At 42.1% G+C, this 21,686-nt stretch overlaps 1 protein-coding gene across 1 annotated transcript in view; it reads left to right on the top strand.

Moving 5' to 3' along the window:
- faxcb (failed axon connections homolog, metaxin like GST domain containing b) overlaps positions 1 to 20,429 on the top strand; it is a gene marked incomplete at its 5' end in the record, with an annotated part of 28,307 nt that extends 7,878 nt beyond the window's left edge. The window contains 3 exons of the mRNA XM_083760531.1: positions 12,169 to 12,386; positions 17,464 to 17,580; positions 19,830 to 20,429. Of these exons, the coding sequence (XP_083616657.1) occupies positions 12,169 to 12,386; positions 17,464 to 17,580; positions 19,830 to 20,152 (658 nt within the window). The 3' untranslated portion in view covers positions 20,153 to 20,429. The remainder of the gene's footprint in view (positions 1 to 12,168; positions 12,387 to 17,463; positions 17,581 to 19,829) is intronic.
- Positions 20,430 to 21,686: the final 1,257 nt, after the last annotated feature.

Below are 21,686 nucleotides of genomic sequence, written 5' to 3'. Positions count from 1 at the left end.
ACAGAGTGTAAAACATACTCTCCCCCCATGCCTTGGGCTGGTGGAGACAATAATAAGCTGTTAAAAAATATCATCCTCTTTGTGAATGCAATCCATCTCACAGGTTGGGTATCAGTAGGACGGACATGTCAGCTCAGTGGCCTTGTGGCCTTGAGTGTCTGTCCTGAGACTGGGAGGTCAGAGTCATAAAAAAGACAATAAAAATGGTACAAAATGGCTCCCTACTTGGCACTCAATCAAGGGTATCAAGGGTTGGAACGAGATTAATGCCTCATCCTAAGGAGATTCCTCAAGGATACTTACTTATACATTAGGTATTTTGTCAACTAAAACTATGGCGAAAAATATTCGACTACCTTAAAAAACTAAAAACGAAGTAACTAAACAAAATAGACTAAATTGTTGACTAAATTGTAGTCAACAAATTTGACTAAAATGTGGAGAAGAGATCGAGCCAAACTAAAAGGCAAGTAATTTTGTAAGTTTGGTTGCGCTCGGGTGAAAGTAGCTATTTTCAGCATGCAACCAAGTACAGTATATGACTCAGGCATTATTTATTACACCATCAAAATATTTTTTTTTGTCGGCAATATAAACTGTAGATAGGGTTAAAAAAAAATCAGATGACACAAACTAAATATTCAAATACTATAACTATAAATCAAAATGCTTTGACACGTATACAGTATATTATACATTATAGGACACGTGCACAGGTTGAACCATTCTTTTCAAGAAATTAAAAACATACCCTGTGTTCCATTGGGTCCAATCAAATGTAGTTATTATTTAGTTTAGTCCCAAGTTCTTGTTAATTATTTTCATTGGTTAAATATTTATAGAGAAAACTTTCAAGCTGGTGTCCCGATTTTGGGCATGTCATAATTATAGGCAGAGAATTATTTTGGAAATAGTTAAACTAGCAGATTTTCAAGCTCAATGCCTTGCGATACTTTGTGACGTAGGTAGAATCGGCTTAGAATCAGCTATTTTCACTAGTAATAGTGAAATTTGTTGTGAAATTAAAAAAGAACAGTGAGGATATACATGTGTCTACTGTATTGAACTGCATTGTTATCCTGCTTACTACATCACTTCACCTTGCACCAGTGCACAGCCTCTTCTCTCAGAGTGTGCGTGTGGGTGTGCGTGTGTGTAGAGACGAGGAAATGGTGCATAAACAATTTTGGCTTGCTTAAATGATCGGAATGCGCAAAATACAAATATCTATTCTGAAGAATCAGCTCTTCAGACTACACCTCACCCCCTATGGGCTCCTCTCTCCTTGTATCCCATCTGTGACCTTTTTTCGATATATGGTATAGTTTTTTCCCCATCTACTTGTTCAGTTTTCGTTTTTATAGTTTTTTATTTAGTTTATTTCACCACTAATGTTAATGTGATTTAGATAGCATGTTGTCTGGACAGATGATAAGTAAGTAAGTAGCCTTGCCAAGCCATGAGGCCCATAGGGCAGGAGCCTATCTCCTGTTTCAGTAGCCATGAGGCCCACAGGGCAGGAGCCTATCTCCTGTTTCAGTAGCGTGAGGCAGCTTGATGTACAAGTACACCCCCTGGACATGACGCTAGTATGTCGCAGGGACTTACCCCCAATCCAACCCTTGATGCTGAGTGTCAAGCAGGGAGGCACTGGGTCCCATTTTTAGAGTCTTTGGTATGACCCGGCTGGGGATCGAACCCCGACCTCCCAGTCTCAGGGCGGACACTCTAACCACAAGGCCACTGAGCTGGCTTAATATAAATGTTTACCTGGTATCCTACCGTAGTTTCTTTGAGGCGATACATTGTTCTCTCTTCACTCTATTTGTGTGACTATTTACAGTGCCGTTTGTTGTCTTTAGGGCTCATGCTTACTCCGATCTCTGGGTAAAAGCATCTGCTAAATGCCTAAATTATATTAATTTAAGTAGCCTACAGTGTCACATAAAGTTGTCTTATAAGCGTTGTTTGAATATAATGTATTAATGTACTGAGAATGGTACAGCCAGAACAGGCAGAGGAAGCTGTTTTAATACGCTCCAAGGTTTTAAGCAGCTCACCATGGTTTTTCATTACTTTTTCTATTACTATAAATATCACCTTAATAAATTTCTTATTGCCTGAATTTTCAAGTTAACTCAAAGCATTTAATTTTTATTGCTTTGGGTCATCAAGTTCCATTTCTGTACAGTTAACTTGATGATTGTGTTGTTTTCCAAATTCCAGCATTTCCAGGATAATAGTTGTATCTAATGTGTGTGGATATTATGCCATGTCAATGTGCAGTGTTTCATTTCAGTACATGTCTTGGTACTGGAGCTGGCAGCCTATTATAGCATCTGTGTTAATAATACTGTACACATACAATTATATAATATAAAATCCTCTCTGAGAGAGGTCGGGGCTCAATCCCTGCCAGAGCCATACCAAAGACTATACAAAAATGCCACCCAATGCCTCCCTTCTTGGCACTCGGCATTGAGGGTTGGATTGGGGGTAAGTCCCTGACTGTGACATACTAGTCAGTGTCATGTCCAGGGGGCATACTTGTACATCAAGCTGCCTCACGCCATATGGCCTGCATGCCAAGCATTGGTTCCCAAAGGCTAATTACTTATGTAATATGGAAATGCAGTGTTTCATCTCAACACGTGAGTTTACTGGCAAGTCTGGCAGCCTAATACTGCACATATATATAATACTGTACATACTACATAATAATACAGAACATGTAATCCATTCCTCTCTGCTGTGACAGTGTACATTCCTTGATTTCTCCAGGATGGGAGCCAGTTTTATATGATACTAGAGCAGCGGTGCCCATGTTGTGATGTCAGAACAGATCCATATAGGGGTTGTAGCGTGGCCGGGACAGATATGAACACAGATGGATTTTGTTCATAACCAATGAACACATTACAGGCACGGTACACAAACCCCCCCCCCACCCCCCATGTTCTCAGGGACACTGCTTGGCGTGCCTAGAGAAGGGAACCAGGACCCCTACGTAATGCGAGTTTTATTGCCCAGTGGAATGCAGGATACTGATAGCATCTGCAGGACACAAAGGGTAGACCCTCAATATCAGAGTTGGCCTCTCTGATATTCTCCAATGGAAAGCGAACAATTTGAATAAAACTGCTCACGTATTATGCCTTTGAACCACGCATATATATATTTGTATACTATGTATTGGGGTTCAACAATATATATATATCGTGTTGAATTAATGTGATGTGTGTCTGTAAATAATTATTTTCTGACTCCCCTGACTTCTATTTGACATACGGCTGTACTGTTTGATATCTCCACATGTATAAATTCATGCTGATTCCAAATATTCAGTCAGATGTGTTAACAGGAGTTCCCTAAGACTGTTTAATGCAGAAATAGTACTTTGGGCTTTAAGCAGAGGGGCAGTGCCACACATGACAGCTCACACACATCCTGCAGCTCCTTGCATGACAAGGACCACTAGTCTCCGCCTCTTCGATATAAGATGGCTGTCCAAGCAGCCATCTCTCTCTCTTCCGGCTCTCTACCTCTCATCTACTGGCGAAGGAGTAGGGAAGGTAGACACATGTCCCTTCCCCCCCCACAGCTCTCCTTCACTGACCAGGCCCTGGGTCGACTTCTGTCCCCACACCAGAGGAGCCATTCTGGGTAGACTCAGTGCCACAGTGGCCGGTTCCCAGAGACCGTGAGGCAACCCAGAACTGAACTGACTACAGCTCCTCTCTACACGCCTCTCAACACCACAGCGAGGATAAGACACCTCAAGTCTTCTCTACCGCTCAAATCTTCAAGAGGGTCAGCTTAAGCCAAGCGTCACCAAGAACGCACAGCTGATCCCGATGAGGGAAACCGGGGAAGCAAGCTGCCTCTGACGACTACAAAACCACCGCCCAGCTACATCCTTCTGGGCCTGCCATCCGCTGCCCCTAGCCGCCCGGGCGAGCTCAGCAGCACACGGCCCCAGCTACCACATGATGTACAGCCACTAGCCTCCCTGGCTAGCAACATGCAGCTACATCATCCTGGGCCTGCCATCCACTGCTGACGTCTCCTCCACAACACAGGCGAGCATATCTCACATGAAAAAATGGCAACTGAGTGTAGCGTTCAGGGCAGGTTAGATTGTTATTTTGAATGTAGAACTGCTAATTTTGAAACCTCTTTATTATTTCATGTTTCTCTTTCTTTATTTGTTTCATGAGATATCACTATTTACTTTTACCTGACCTTACTATGATCAAAAGGGTTCATTTAAACCTTTGTCAATTTTGGGATTGTTTGTACACATTTTGATTTTTAATAAACTTATATGATTTTCATTAAGATGTCGTTGTGTATTCTATCTCAATATTTACAGTACAAGTACCGATTGGAATATTTATTGCAAGTCTGTCCAAGAACTCATGTTACATTATACAGTGACGTGAGCAATATAATTATTATATTGTAATGTTTTAATAATTCAAAATTCATAAATTATGAATATTGATATTTGAAATATTACGTCCTGTCAGCTATTACCCCATTGGTGATACTTATTACAGGTGGTGCCCCGTGTGAGGCAGACTCTTATTCCAACTGTACGTACTGTAAATTATGAGATATCAAAATTAATATTTTCAACAAAAAAAAATATTTTTGAAAGAAAGTTCTCTTTTTAAATAACAATAATAATACAGGCCTAGTATTGTTGTTCTTATTTTCGTAATAGAGTTCAGTGATTTAAGTTGATCAATGTCTGGTTGGAAGTTCATTGTAGAATGATTCAAATCTAAAAACAGAAATTGAGTGAAAGCGTTTCAAGATAGGCACTATTTTCAAAAATCCCTTTCACTCCAAACCTGAGAAAGTTAGAGAAGGCATGGTGTGTTAACAGTACTTGTCAAAGTCATTTGTGCTAGATAGGAGAGCTAGCTTGGGGACTCCCCAAGTTATGATAATATATTAAATATTGTCATAATCATATCATATAACATATATGATCGACTCTGGCTACACTGAGTCATCAAGCTTTGTTCAGGATTAGCGATCTAGACAAGCACATTTTAAATCCATGGAGTTTTCCCTCCGTGTGGTACTAGTGGCGTTGACATTTATCCGCTACTATAGGTAATGTCAAATATCCTTCATCTGACACGTTGGATTCATATCTGTGTCAAATCGAGTTGATCTTGACATTATTTGGATGACCCTCTCCATAATTAGAGGACGTTTTGAAATACAGCTTTGTTTCACTTCCTGTAGAGTAAAAAAAATAAGTGTTATAGGTCTATCACTAACCCTTACGTGTAACTATAACCACTAATTCCCAATAGTCATAACTGCATACTGTTGGTTGAATAGAAGTGAAACTGTGACACTCAAGTTAGTAATTGGATGTAAGCAGCTTTTCGTAAGTTTGCTTTCCTTTTGTAAACTATAATGACACAGTAGCAGTTGGTGTGAAATTTTGCTGATACTGACTGTAACATTTGGACAGTATACTGGAGCAAAGTTCTATACACAGATCAGCAAGGCAACAGTCTGGTTATATGTTTTGGTTTTAATTCCTGCCTCACATTATTGACTTTGGCCTCTGGGCTGGCTCCATGCAGGCTAGAGTTTTTGATTGAGGTGTTTATTGAAACTAAATGTGTACCATGTTGTTGGCTTGTATTTAACTTGCGTTAAAGTTAAGCATCTCCCCACCTAGGGTGAGAGAGGAAGTTTGAGTGTGCACTGTGTGTGTTTGACAGGAACAGCTACTCTCAGAGAGGGTATCCATCTTGTCCCTCACACACACACACACACACACACACACACACACACACACACACACACAACACACAAACCCCTTTCAAGATTTCTTATCAATCATTGAAAAGGGGGGTGAGTGTTTTGGTGTAGCCCATTATCCTGGTTCCAGGCCATAAACCGACAGGATAAGCTGAGTCAACAACCAGTTGAAGTCACACCAACCCCATTTTGTTTTGGCCTCTAGGCTGGCAGACCCCTGACCCCCATTTCTTCATCTTCATCTCAAGAGGAGGAGGAGGGGGGGGTTCTGGGCCTGTCGTGTCATACAGGCAGTGAAAACAAACCATAACACCAATTTTGTTGAATCCATACTAGTGGTATGTAATGGCCTTTTTAGTAACTATTCGTCCATACTGTATCGGTGTAATACACTTTCATAGTTAACGGACCACGGTTATTCAGAGATCCATACAACTTCTAGTTTGAGTACATTTACTTATAAACTATAAACTCTCTCCTCTGTGTGTGCTGTGAAAATCCTGTTCGTTTTGTAACAAATTGTGAGAAATTCACTTCAGTGGCAAATGTGTTCTTGTTAACCAAAACTAATTATAATGATATCCAACTTAAGTCCAGTATGATCTAGACTTAAACTTTAATTCATTTTTGGCAGAACAGATTGTTTACAATCAGTTCAGAACCCTAAAGTTATAAACAAGTAAATACTATTTTTAACTGTTTCTAACTATCAAGGTTTACCTACAAAGTATTTTCAACTTAATTTTAAGTAGACCAAACATTTCTAGTTTCCTAAATCACAAGTATATGTTAACAATTGGTGCATTATCAACTATTTTGACCAGCCCAAAGAGAAATCTCATAATTTGTTTTCCTTTCCCTGTGACTATCTCTCAGCAGTCCTCGTCTTAATACTGCTCAAATATGCTGCATAACGTAATATATGCAGTGGCACAGGCCATGAGGGGGTTAACAGAAAACTTTGATCCCAAGCTGCAAAAAACTTTCCAAATTGATTGTGATACAGATATGTGTCAACTGATTACACCGTTAACAACAGCTAAGAGTCAAAAGACCGAACTACTGAGAGATGTTTTAAAACAGGAAAATGTAAGAACGCAAAGATATGGTGATCTAACTAAAATCTGTAAACTGCAGAGTTCTGTCATCCGTCTGCAAGACAGAATTGCATGCCTAGAGAGTCGTAAATGTACCGCTAATGATGATATGGTTAAATGTTTTCAAGACCTCCTAGCCGAGGTCAGAGGTCAAACTCAGGCACGCAATGATCAGCTTTGCTGTGGACCTGTTGAGCAGAACCAGTTTGAGGTTAATCAGTCAAAAGTAATCGCAGAATTGAATTCTAATGTGAACAAACAAACAATAGAAATCGATCAGTTACGAGACACTGTGGCTTCACAGGATGCTAGTCTTAAAACTAGACAACAGCATATTTCAAGGCTGCAAGCTAAAATAGACACACACCGAATTGAGAAAGATGAATGGGAAAACCACAGGATGTGCAAAAACGCATCTCCTGTCATTAGCACTGAACAAGGAGGGGGGTCACTGAATCCTGTTTCCTCCCCAACCTCCTATGTGGCTAACCCTTTAACCTCTTTCTCAACATGGCCAGAGCACGTGCAGGAGCGACCCCAGGTCAGCCCAGCCACAACCCCTGCTCTGTCCGGAGTTGACCGGGCTATGACCCGGCCAACTGGCGGTCAGACTCCGGGTTTAGTCAGAGCACAGTATGATGTAAGCATGACACCTCCACCATACACTAGTGCAGGGCAGAGTCAAGTTGTTCCTGATTTTAACACACAGGCGCCCCAAGGGTCTCTCACTATGGACAACCCACGGGCACATGCTAAGACCCTGTGTGATGATGTCCTGTGGAAAATTTCTAAACATATGGACCATTTTTACCCACAGGCTTCAGGCAATACAGATACTCAAGCATATCTTGACTGTATTGTTGACAGGTTACGTTCGTATGAACCAGTCACGGTGGAAACAAAGGTGAACCTCATCCGTTTAACCTCAAGCCGTGAAGTTGTCTCCTGCCTTAGGCGGCAAGCAGGTCAAACCCTATTAGACTGGCATTCTGTCTGCCAAGCAATACTCCAGGAGTTTGAGGACCACAGTGTTGCTAAAAGTGGGCTGATTTCGGCTATGGAGGTTAAACAGCATGAGAGGGAAGATGTTAGGGTATTTTATAAACGTTTAATGAAAGCATTTTTCGGCGGTAAAAATAGTCCAAAGATGGAGGAAGATGTAAATTTCAAGGCGTTGTTCCTAAATAATTTACTTCCCTCTGTTGCGAAACACTTCCCTCTCGGAATCAATTCTGCGACCGTACGTGCCGCTGAATTGCGCTCCTTGGCAAAGGAAGCGTTCGATAGAGAGTGCCATGACTCAGTTACTTATGTAACTGACAGCACCCAAATCGACTGTCTCCCCAGAGTAAGAGGCAACGGCAGTTGCCCTTCCTCTTGGGAAAATCATCAACCTGTGTTGGTGAAGAGTTCCCCAAAGGAGTCTCGTAGACAGAAAAAAAGCACGCATCTACGCTACCAGAAAGGTTTCAAACCCCACTGATAATGACTGGAGAAAATCTATGAGGGATTATACACCTTGATAATTCTAAACAACGCGGTGGTTACTTCTTTATACGTGAATGTTTCAGACGCCCACTTCACTATATAGTTTGTGTCATTTGAAACATTCAGGGGGGGATACAGTGATTATATACACCTGTTGTTTGTAGTAATTATATACACCTGTTTGTACATTATGGGTCACGTATGTGTCATAACAGTTTGAGATGTTTATACGCAGGCAACATGTTTGCATGTATATAAACGAGTGTGTAATATACTGCAACATAAACCTTTTTAGTCACTCTATGATAATGAACATTGTCTGTGTGCCTTGATCATTATTTGTTTTACTAACCATAGGTGAGGTAACAGCATGTAGTAACTACACTGTAGCTCCATCCAAAATTGGATGTGATTTTGCCCTATCAAAGGTGATTTAAACTGACGAGTAATACCAGTAATTGTTACTACCAGAGTCCAGTCAAACAGGAATTGGACCAAATATTGTAATGTGTGTTCAATACAACTATATATAAATTATGTCCCCGCACACACTTCACCATTCAGGTGACTAGGGGGAGATGACTACTAGTATAGGTGTCAAGTATGCAGCTAACCTTTAACCTGTAGCTAAACTCCATTCACATCAGTTAGAGTGAACTCACTGCTCAAATTAAACTATGGTAAACAAAAGCAGATCTTAGAAAGAAGTGCTGTGAGCCCTGTCAATGCTAACACAGCACTCCTCCAATTATACATTATAATAGGAATTTCTAAACAGTCTCAGCTCTATTTGAGATTACCTGTATCTTCTGTGTTTTGTTTGTTTTTGAACTGTTAAATTTGTACTAGGGTTAATCAATCTATTCACGTCACAGTGAGTAGAACAAGTATGCTTCCTTTCCACATAGTAAACAAAGATACAGTAGTTTATGTGCATTTATAGGAGTTTTTGTTTTATTCCTTCATTTTTGTGTAGACATGTTTTGTGTTTAACTTGAAGCCCTCTGACTGTAGAGCCACGGCCTATTAAGATTTATTTCTTTCAAGAAGTCCAGAGTTATACAGTCACAAGAAGAGTTTAGCAGATAAGAAGTTGCCATTTAACCATGTGATGTATATGCTCTGTGTACTCTGTGTTCATCCTCTTACTTTTATTTTTGCCCTCAAAGATCAAGGACTCAACTTCTCGTTTCGTCATGAATTTGAGGACAAGGGGGGATTATGTAGCGTGGCCGGGACAGATATGAACACAGATGGATTTTGTTCATAACCAATGAACACATTACAGGCACGGTACACAAACCCCCCCCCCACCCCCCATGTTCTCAGGGACACTGCTTGGCGTGCCTAGAGAAGGGAACCAGGACCCCTACGTAATGCGAGTTTTATTGCCCAGTGGAATGCAGGATACTGATAGCATCTGCAGGACACAAAGGGTAGACCCTCAATATCAGAGTTGGCCTCTCTGATATTCTCCAATGGAAAGCGAACAATTTGAATAAAACTGCTCACGTATTATGCCTTTGAACCACGCATATATATATTTGTATACTATGTATTGGGGTTCAACAATATATATATATCGTGTTGAATTAATGTGATGTGTGTCTGTAAATAATTATTTTCTGACTCCCCTGACTTCTATTTGACATACGGCTGTACTGTTTGATATCTCCACATGTATAAATTCATGCTGATTCCAAATATTCAGTCAGATGTGTTAACAGGAGTTCCCTAAGACTGTTTAATGCAGAAATAGTACTTTGGGCTTTAAGCAGAGGGGCAGTGCCACACATGACAGCTCACACACATCCTGCAGCTCCTTGCATGACAAGGACCACTAGTCTCCGCCTCTTCGATATAAGATGGCTGTCCAAGCAGCCATCTCTCTCTCTTCCGGCTCTCTACCTCTCATCTACTGGCGAAGGAGTAGGGAAGGTAGACACATGTCCCTTCCCCCCCCACAGCTCTCCTTCACTGACCAGGCCCTGGGTCGACTTCTGTCCCCACACCAGAGGAGCCATTCTGGGTAGACTCAGTGCCACAGTGGCCGGTTCCCAGAGACCGTGAGGCAACCCAGAACTGAACTGACTACAGCTCCTCTCTACACGCCTCTCAACACCACAGCGAGGATAAGACACCTCAAGTCTTCTCTACCGCTCAAATCTTCAAGAGGGTCAGCTTAAGCCAAGCGTCACCAAGAACGCACAGCTGATCCCGATGAGGGAAACCGGGGAAGCAAGCTGCCTCTGACGACTACAAAACCACCGCCCAGCTACATCCTTCTGGGCCTGCCATCCGCTGCCCCTAGCCGCCCGGGCGAGCTCAGCAGCACACGGCCCCAGCTACCACATGATGTACAGCCACTAGCCTCCCTGGCTAGCAACATGCAGCTACATCATCCTGGGCCTGCCATCCACTGCTGACGTCTCCTCCACAACACAGGCGAGCATATCTCACATGAAAAAATGGCAACTGAGTGTAGCGTTCAGGGCAGGTTAGATTGTTATTTTGAATGTAGAACTGCTAATTTTGAAACCTCTTTATTATTTCATGTTTCTCTTTCTTTATTTGTTTCATGAGATATCACTATTTACTTTTACCTGACCTTACTATGATCAAAAGGGTTCATTTAAACCTTTGTCAATTTTGGGATTGTTTGTACACATTTTGATTTTTAATAAACTTATATGATTTTCATTAAGATGTCGTTGTGTATTCTATCTCAATATTTACAGTACAAGTACCGATTGGAATATTTATTGCAAGTCTGTCCAAGAACTCATGTTACATTATACAGTGACGTGAGCAATATAATTATTATATTGTAATGTTTTAATAATTCAAAATTCATAAATTATGAATATTGATATTTGAAATATTACGTCCTGTCAGCTATTACCCCATTGGTGATACTTATTACAGGGTGATCAGGTCCAGAGCCCGGGGCAGAGGCTTTTGTACTGGTTCTGGACAACAAATGCATGCCCCAATATTATACATGTGTCCCTTTTATGCGAATAACATGGAGTTATTCGTCAAGCATTGCAAATGAGGCTTTTGGTGTACCCGTTCCACCCATCTGTCTGTGTCCCTTTATTCCTATATATGGAGTTCTGTGTCAGGCATGCCCAAATATGGAGTGGTGTGATGTCAGAACAGACCAGTTCCATAATGGACCTTGGGCGCTTTGAGCAGGGGCCCTGTGGATTACAGACGTACGTGGTGCAGAGACTTGCTGCATTTATTTATAGTTAGATAATATTGTGTGCATTGGGTTCATGCCGTGTATCAAATGTGACAGATGCTACAGTATGTCTCGCACTGCTGTGTGCTGTGTCTCTGCTGTGGATATATTGATGTCGTGTTGTATTTCACGTCTTCTCCAGGACCGCCAGCCTATAGTAGCGTCTGTGCAGTATGCAGTATGCTAGTCCAGTGGTTCCCAAAGCTTTCAGGTCGAGACCCAAAAGAGACATTAGACGTTTGCCCGGGACCCAAACTAGTGACAATGGCAGATCTACAAGCTCACAACGCGTCGCTTCCGCGCCGCGTTGTGAGCTTGTAGATCTGCTGTTTTAACTACTTCTTCATTATTTAGATTTATTTTATTCATGGCATTTCTTACATTTCTTGCTTTGTTTGTTTTTAAAATGTATACAATTATATAAATGTTTATTAAAAGAAGTCTTTGGAGTGGCCCACAAATAGGGTTCCGACCCATTCTCGTCTGTTAAAACAGTCTCCCTCCTGTACTGTAAGTACTGTATTGTCTCCTGTCTTTCCCCCACAGGACGATAGCGTACTGCCAGTGGGTGGACAACCTGGAGGAGACCCAGAAGCTGCTGTCGGTCAGCGGGCCGCTGAGCGACGCGCTCAGGTGGCTGCTGGGTCACCTCAACGGCAGCATGGTGCGCCGGGAGATGTACGGCCACGGCATCGGGCGCTTCTCCAAGGAGGAGGTGTACGCCCTGATGGAGAGGGACATGAGGACGCTGGCCACGCTGCTGGGTATGTATGAGATGAGATGAGATGAGATGAGGGTCGCTAGCCCCTCCTATGCCCAGCTTAGTGTGTGTAACTGTGTATCCCATAGCAATGATTTGATTGAGGATGGGGGGGGGGGGGGGTGCAAAGTGAGGACGCCGATTGTGATTGGCTGAGCAACGTAATTGAGGATAATAAGTTAGGACGCCTATTGTGATTGGAATGTGATGATGTATGATGATAAGAGCTCCTCTCACTTCACACAAGTGTGATTTTTCTTTTTTACTTATTAGTAAAAGTATCAATACTACAATGTAGAACTACTACTAGTTACAAGTGAAAGTCCGGGATTCAGAATGTACAGAAATGTACTTAAAGTACCAAAAGTAAAAGTACTCAACATGCAGAATGTCCCATTTCAAGTTATCAAAAAAATGAGTAGTGGAGACAAATGACTGTCGTCTAAGTCCATAGTAATTATCCGTAATGTATAAATGATGGATAAGTGGTCAGGACACATAGGCCTTTTCGGGGAGGGGTCAGAACAAATTATGGACTTGGATGGTTATTCGTCTCAACCACTATAAAAAAAATCTTTTGAAAATAGCCAACGATATACTTAACCCCCCGTAGATTGTGTGCTATGCGGATTTTAAATAGTCACAACTGCACTTTCTGCACTTCAAACACCATAGGTACATTCTTTCATATGGTGTGGGAGTGTCCGAGTGTCCTCACATTTTGGAATTTGGTTGCTACTAACCTTTCGACTATTCTACAAGTTAACATCACACCCTCCCCATCTCTATTCTTATTAAATGATGTATCCCAGTTGCCATTAAATAACACCCGTATTCGTGTCTTCTTTGCTGGCGTAACGGCCGCAAAGAAGATGGTTGCTTCGCACTGGAAACCGCCTCATACATTGTCATTTCGCCAATGGGCTTTGACCTTTCTAGATATCATTTATCTAGAGATGTCTACAGCAAGATTGCATGGTGAAAAAGAGGAAAACATTGAGATTTGGTCTGGTATTGCAGATTTGGTTAAGGGCATGGTTTAATCATTATTATTATTATTATCATTATTTATTTATTTTTTGTTTCCATTGCACAGTAGTAGGAGTAATGACATTTTGTGGCATCTTTGGTCTCGGGGGGGAGGGGTGGGTGGGATTGTTTGTTTTTGTGTTCCTTGCTTTTGCTGTTATGTGTTGTTTTATATGTGTTTTGTTTTCTTTAAGTCATTCATGTTGTTAACGTGTCTTAAAATTTGATTTTTGTCTTTTTGTATTTGATAACAAAAAAAAAAAAAAAATAGCCACCGATTCGGCCTCAGGTCTTAATGGGTTAAGAATCAAGATACAATTACAGGGCGGGGTGACCTTTTCTCTCTCCCAATTGGATTTGGATGTATCCTCTGTCGTGTCCTAAAATTATTTTGTTTACTGAAGAGATGGAAAGACGGGGAGACCACGTGTGTGTGTGTGCGCACGCGTACATCTCAGAGGTCTAAATGTGGAAAATAGGAGGGATGGGCCAAAGTAACAGATTGTATTGGGGTCTTCGATCGCAGGGCTGTCTAAGTGAGACATCAACATGGAAATAAGCAGTCCTTTCCTATGGAGGAAACTCGTTTTCCATTGATCTGTGTACACTGTTATGAAAGATATTTGGAAAATAGAAGTTTCTCCCAGACAGAATGCATCTGTATTTTCAGAACCAACGCCATCATTTGTATAGCTTCTCTCCAGCGTTTGTGAAGTCTGTGTATACTTTCAAGTTTCTACGTCAAATAATTTGATGATAAAATGTCAAAGAGTGATGCTAAAAGCACAGTTGGTTGCCCATGCTTAAATGAGTTTATATTTGTATAATGTCTCTAATAAAGGATAAATGGTTGGGTGAGATCATCAAGTCTACTGTAACACCTTTTACAAGGCTTAAGGAGTTTAATTTAATTAATTAATTGGATCCTCATCAGGTCTGTGCAATGTAGCACAGGTAACTGGGGACTCAATATTTGCCATTGACAATGAAAGGAGAAATTAGGTCAAAATTCTGCCAAATATGACGTAAATTAAACATCAAAACATCAATCACATGTCAGTGGGAGCGCTTGGCCAAAAATGAGTTGGTTGCTTCGAGAGTGAGGTCTAGCCAACACCAATTCGGGATTCCTGGTTCGATGCCCTCCATCAATTCCTATGCATCAGGTTCTTCAGTTCTGCAGTGTTTAAAAAAATATATATATTATGGTTTTTTTTGTGGCTTTCGCCTTTATTTTATATTTTTTATGGAGGGACAGACAGTAGGCTGACAGGAAATGGGGAGAGAGATGGGGGGGGGGAAGACATGCAGTAAAGGCCGTCAGGATCGGGAGTCGAACCCGCGGCACACTGCCAGACTGTATTACCAGCCAAGGTGCCTGGACCACTGAGCCATGGCCCAGGCCGAGCTCTGCAGTGTTGTTAGCCAAGCTGTCGCACCGCTGCATGTCTACATAGGTGGTACGCTTCTTTCCCCTCCTGGCTTTGCCCTGGGTTGGCTCCCATAGGGACAATTTACTTGCCTCAAGTTCTGGGTGCCTGACGCAGTGCCCTGCCAGCCTCATCCTTCCCTCCTTCTCTCTCTGACTTTGTCCGTGACGCGTGGTAGGTCCATAGAGGTCCACATTTCTGATGCGGTGACACCTAGTGCCATTCGTAGCATTCTTGTGTAGACTCCATCCAGGGCTTTTTCCTGTTGTACTGTGAGGGTCCATGTCTCATTGTCTCGGCCCCATACAGCAGTACTGACTCCACAGTAGCTATGAACAGCCTCATCCCGTGCAAGATCCTGTTCAGTTGAGGCAGTCCAGGCCCCGAGGTACTTGAAGTCCTCGACTTGCTCGAGCACCGTCCCGTCTGCAGTGGCAATGGTTTTGTCCTCGGTGTTGACTGTCATTGCCTTTGTTTTCTTGGCATTGAGCTTGAGGCCGACACCCACTAGTCAGATACCCGAACAGCACCACTCGGTTCAGACAGGTCTGATGTTTCTCTTAGTGTTGATTGTCATGGCTGTTAGCTCCCACCTGATGTTGTGTGGGAGTCCCAACCACTCCAGACCATACTGAATAACTGCTAGCTTGCATATTGTCTTCAGACTAGGACTTAAATCTAAGATATACAAGTCATCAGTTTTGCCTCCTCTAGACAGGATGATACGATTACCCACTATGCAACAAGCGTCTATAGGTTTGGAATAATCATCAATTACTAGGTGGTAAGTGTAGGTATCATTAGTAAGTGGTCTAGGATGACCTTTCCTCTTGGGCTCAAGCATCTTCCAGGAGAAGGTCTCTGGATTGAATTTCCACAGGTCATTCAAGTTGTTGCCACCAAATATGTACAGCTCTCCATTGTAGGCAACGGCTGAATGTTGACAACGTCCTTCTGGTAGAAGCTGTGGAGAAAGTGTGCTCAGCCAGGCGTCGGTCTCTGTGTCAAACACACTGATGTTGAACTTCTCTCTCGAATAATCGCACCCAAATACAAACATCTTTTTCCCAATGATGGTGGCAGTTTGACTGATTGAAACAGGTGGGGGAGAGCCTCTAGTTTTAATTAAAGACCACGCCATTGTGGTGGTTTCATACATGTAGATGCCATTAGCGTAGTCGGTGTAGTATTCAGTTCGGTTGTATCCTCCATAAATATACATCGCCGTCCCCAAGACACAGGCTAAGTGCAATGCCCTCGTCTGTGGAAGGGCACCAGAACGCTTCTTCCATCTGTGGGTGTTGACATTAAATTCATACAGTACATTGTAGTATATTATTATATACTTTTTATTCATCCATTGTTCCAGATAACGTCCCCCAAACAGGTAAACGGTATCTTCTATCAGGACAGCTGTAAAAGAGTAGCGCATGGAAGGAACCTCAAGGTGATCTTCTCTTCCAGCTGTTACTTTTGGTAACTTCTTCCACAATAAAGACGCAGTGTCGAAGACGTGAACCTCCATCTGCTCCGTGTACTCCTTGAATCTGTGCCCTCCAAAGGAGTACACTTTGTGTCCCACTGCTACGGAAACATGATGGTATCTCTTTGCTCTGGTCTTCTGATGCACCGTCCAGCAAAACATACCTTCTCACGAAAGAGAGATAGAAGTTACCTAGAGTTAAAATTATTTGACTTAAGTCTTGCAGCTTAAACAAGTGTCACTGTTCATATTGTTTCTGTCGCCCAAACATCACATGAAGTTTGACCAATCCACAAAGACGATGTGTCACATTAGCCAATCAACAAGGTCGATGCCTGATGATCTCCCTAATTTGGAAGATTGATCACTGTGAGTTTCAGTGGTGTCATCAGTACCACTGATGACATAATTGCTAGTTACACCAGTCTTCTTTCTGCCAAGGTGTCTTCGCTATACCCTGGAGTGCATTGCCAGATTTCAAACACTTTTTTTAAGTTAAAAAATAAAAATCACACTCGTGAAGTGAGGGGCACTCATCATCATCGTACATAATTGTACATCATCATCTATGACTTAAAACTGTAATATACCAACAGTTTACACTGAGTGTGAATGCACACTTTAAACACTTTAAAAACAGAGTCAAGTGGGTGCAAATGAGAATCATCCTCTTTGGAGGATTCAAAGGAGATGACACTGCATTGATGAGCTGTTCATCTTAGACTTGAGTCCTAGTCTTAAGACATTATGTAAACTAGCAGTTATTCAGTACGGTCTGGTCAGTCTGAACTCCCACACGACATCAGGTGGGAACTGGTAGCCATGACAACCAACAACAAAATGTATAACAGAATATATTACATGAGTGTGCTCACTGCCAACAAGCTCACCAAAAGAAGGAAAAACTGAAAACATTGAGTCAACTAAACCATATGGATATTCTCCTTTCATTGTCAATGGCATTTAATGTTTGTGTTGGCACAAAAAGCCCATTTGCTCAGACACATGAAGTAAATTCTCTTTTCATTGTCAATGGCAAATGTGACACGGGTTAGGACAAAAAGCTGGCCCTAGCTGCCCTACTCTTACAAAACACTCTAAACATGGGTTGGGTATTTCTGTTTCTCTGCGTCTCACAGGAGATAAGAAGTACTTCATGGGTGCAAAGATGTCAACATTAGATGCCACGGTGTTTGGCCATTTAGCCCAGGCTATGTGGACGCTGCCGGGCACGCGACCAGAGCAACTCATTAAAGGTTAGTTGGCATGCTCCGTGTTAAAGCTACACTATTTTTTGTGCGTCAATAAAATGTTATTTTGACCAATCTTTATGGTAGATTCTGTATGTGGACTAAACTCCCCATTGCAGTAGACTCATTCCCAGTTGTCCTAGCATTTCACTCTACCTTGCTGACTTGCTGTACCCCTTTCTTCTACCTTTTTATTTCGATTAATGCTAAGGTGCTAAGATAAGGCTTCTAATGCGGACATATCTTGGTCACTAGTCCTCATTATTTTACCACAGATGTCAGTAGCCTGGAAATAGCCAGTCGAATGTGCCACAGCTAAAACGAGGGCCCTAGGCAGATTGGTCTGGCTGGCACTCCTTGGTTTGAATTACATTTTGCTCACCCCGGAGTTGTGGGTGACCAATCAGAGCCCACTATTCAAAGTGGGACAGTTTTAGCTGTGAATGTGTTTGTAAATGTGCTTGGAAATGAATATTCCACACTAATCACTGCGTAGATATTATAGTCTGGCCATGCCAGGCTAAAATGTCAGGAATTTGATTTAGAACAATAAAACTGTTACAGAGGCACTCTCTTGTATAAAGTTTGAGTTTCTTTATTTCATGAAACCTAGAGCGTTTCACACTTAGAGGAAGGCTGAAGAAACTCAAACTTACAAGAGAGTGCGGATATTCCATTTTTCCAGGAATTTGATTTAGACACTATGCTATATTTTGACAAGTTCATTATTTATTTAGCTGATAACCTATAGTATGTTTCAAACTAAATATTATTATTTGGTTAGCATGCTGTTATAAACGGATATGCTACTATAGGTAGGTTCAATGTTTACCTGGTAGCCTCGTCCCTTTGAAGCCCTGTTACACGCTTCTCTCTGCACTCTTGTTTATGTGATCATTTGTTTATTGACTAGTGTCTAACACACTGGATAAAAGCGTCTGCTAAATGCCTTGATTTTAATTGTTAACCCCTTTTTACAGTTTTCTGAAAAAGCTATGTTTCTATGTCAGTCGTTCTTTGATTTTTCAAAAATAGCAGACCTACAAGCTCGTAGCGTGTAGATCTTCTATTTTTCAATAGCTAAAGCATAACATAATGCTAACACCAAAAGGGGGTTCAACTTCCCACCCAAAATGGGTTTAATACAATATAACACAATTGCAGTGGCTGCATTTGGTCTTCCTGTATATCCCTGTCTGGTCTGACCCCTACTGGTTAACATATGGTACCGTCTGAAGGTCAAAATTCAATATCTTCCCTGAGCAAGTGAAGTGGTGAAAATGTCAGCACTCATGCATGGTACTCTGAATCTGGAGAGTACCTTTTATGAACATGCGACATTCTTTCATGTATCCGGCTTGTAATTATGTATACATGTATTTCCTTACAAAATTGTAGTGTGGAACCTGAAATTGAAAATATAAAGCATATTCCTGTTTTATGAGGTTTTTAATACCACAAGGGATACTGTATATTTCCAGATAACCTAGGGTTGGGTGTATCTGTCTGCCTCCACTAGATGGCAGTGAAGTACTGCTGCATTGCAGTGTTTGATGATGACACAGGCTTTGATTTTGTTTGTGCATCTTCAAAGAGATTGTTAACAGCAGGGAAAACACCGGAGACCGGAAAAAGGTATTTGTTTAGTTTTTTGGATGCAGAAAAGGATAAAGAAATCAAAGTGTGAACATGAAATCAGATGTTTCGGGAAGGCATCAAGCTGTGTCTTTGTGGTTGTGTACAGCCTAGTTTTTGATGGATGAGCTTACAATAAGAACATAAAACACCTCTGACTGAGCCATAATCAAAGCATGAACTCACAGCCTGTTGTTGCCAGTAAGTGTTATAAAGGCACTGATGTGTCTGCAGTCACCTTGTGGACCCCCACCAATGACTTCTATTTCAGCATGCTTACTTTTAAGAAAGAGAGAGGCTGTATTTTCTATAAGCTTGGAATCCCCATCGATGATGTCACTGGTAAGCAGGTCACTTAACGGTCCACAGCCGGCCCTCCAATGAGACGCAGAGTGAGTAGACGGAAAACATGGCATTTTATAATGAGCATTAGTGAGGACCAATTATATGAAGATAAGGTTGAAAATGTGAAAATGTTCAGACGGGGTGTCCGTGGCCAAATACATATCATTTTGGGGTTCCTTGGAACGAAAAGGTTTCAGAACTACTGATTTGGAAGGCATTTGTAGAATCAGCCTCTTGTTAAAAAAACACTCCTGTCTCCTGTCTTGGCTTTGTAGGTGAGCTGATCAACCTGGCCATGTTCTGCGAGCGCATGCGCCGGAAGTTCTGGCCCGAGTGGTTCGTGGACATGGAGGACCTGTACTACGAGGGGGACAGTGAAGGCAGCAGCACCGGCGGCTCCCCCAACGGCCTGCTGGACCTGGGCCTGTTCTCCAGGACTGACACGCTGGACGACAGTGACGCTAGCAGCAACTCGGCGGCGGCCACCCCGCACACCCCGCTCTCCTTCCACTCGCTCTTTGACTCAGACGTGGGCACGGGGTCGGACAACGAGGTTCAGCTCAAAGAGGAATCCAAGGAAGACCGGCTGGACGTTTGAGATAGGAGGCGCGAGGTGACCAGGTTTGGCTGACACGAGTCCCGACTGACTCCGCAGCCCTATAACCGGTCGAGTGTTACTGGCCCGCTCTGTGGTTTTACAGACGTGGAGCAAAGGTCTGGTACTACTTCAACCGGTCGTTCCTATACAGGGCCAGAGAAGAACACTCACTCATGGAGCAACTGCTCCAGCTATTCCATCCTGATGACAAAGTCCAAGTTCCCGAGAGTAACATCAGTGTGTAGCCTAACCGTCTCATGGACATTTATATGTGGGGCATATGAACCGAAAGCGCATACTATTATAAATACTATTGTTGCTGTCGGGCAGAAACCTTTTATCTCCATCTTTAAACGTATTTTACAAGATAACGATAAAGAGTTAAAGTTTATCTGTGGGTTGTATATACAACCCACAGATAAACTTTAACTCTTTCAAATAGATGCTCTTGTTAATACTTTTTATTTTTTCCAATATTATTGGAAAAAATAAAAAGTATCAACAAGAGCTTGTGACTATAATAACTAGTCTACAGCTAGTGGAACACAGGTTCTTTTTTCCATTTTCTGAGAACTAACCATTTTGGACATACAAGGTTTCCACCCGACAGCCACGATATGATTTGTTGGGACTGTTTATCTGACAGTTCCTCTTTGCCTTATTGGTCTCGTCACAACGCTGGTGATGGGTTATCGAAAGATAGGCATTCAAGTTGGCATTTGTTTACTTTTAAAGGTAGAGACTCGAGAGAGAAAGAAAATATCTGCACACTTCGTTAAAGCTCGCATATTATATGTACATTTCGACCATGTAGGTCTTCCTCCGGCAAATGTTTGATTGTCCCTGTGATTGGATTATTTTGCTAGGCTGCTTCTTCCGGCTCACAGGTGCTATACATTAGTCATTAGCCAATGACTTTGGTATAGATGTGATGCAAGAGTGCGGACTAGCCATCCGCACTCTCCTATATCTAACATCAGGGTCTTGAGCTCTCCACTCCAGTGTTGTTAGCTAAGATGTCGCGCCACAGTGCATCCACGCCGGTGGTGCGCTTCTTGCCTTTCCTAGCTTTGTCCTGGGTTGGCTCCCAGAGTGTACAGTTTGCTTGCCTCTATAGTTCCGCGTGCCTGACGCAGTGCCCTGCCAGCCTCATCCCTCTCTCTGACTTTGTCTGTGTGACCCGTGGTATAGGTACCCCGTATAAATAGGCTTACGTTCCTTTGTAAGATAATAATTTTAAAAGAATACCTACTGTACATGCTCGAAACATTGCACTCTCAAGAAAATAGTTTGGGAGCTTTAACCCAGTGTGTGGATATTTTAACTTATGTTTGATACATGCCTTGTTAGCCAGCACTTGGCCTAAATACAGGTACTAGATGTGCACACAATCTGCTCATTGAACAGAGTTAGAGAAGATACCTGTTGAAGACAAGGCATGTATACTGTCTCTCTTGTTGGAGGAAACACTGACTGCTCTGCTACTTTTTGTGTCTTGACGCACAACGTTATTAGTGTAGGTGGAAATTACCTA

The sequence above is a fragment of the Protomyctophum parallelum genome, assembly GCF_964188405.1.
Source record: "Protomyctophum parallelum genome assembly, chromosome: 3".
Classification (NCBI taxonomy): Eukaryota; Metazoa; Chordata; class Actinopteri; order Myctophiformes; family Myctophidae; genus Protomyctophum; species Protomyctophum parallelum.
Note: the sequence above shows the minus strand (reverse complement) of the source record. Positions and strands in the feature narration are given on the sequence as shown.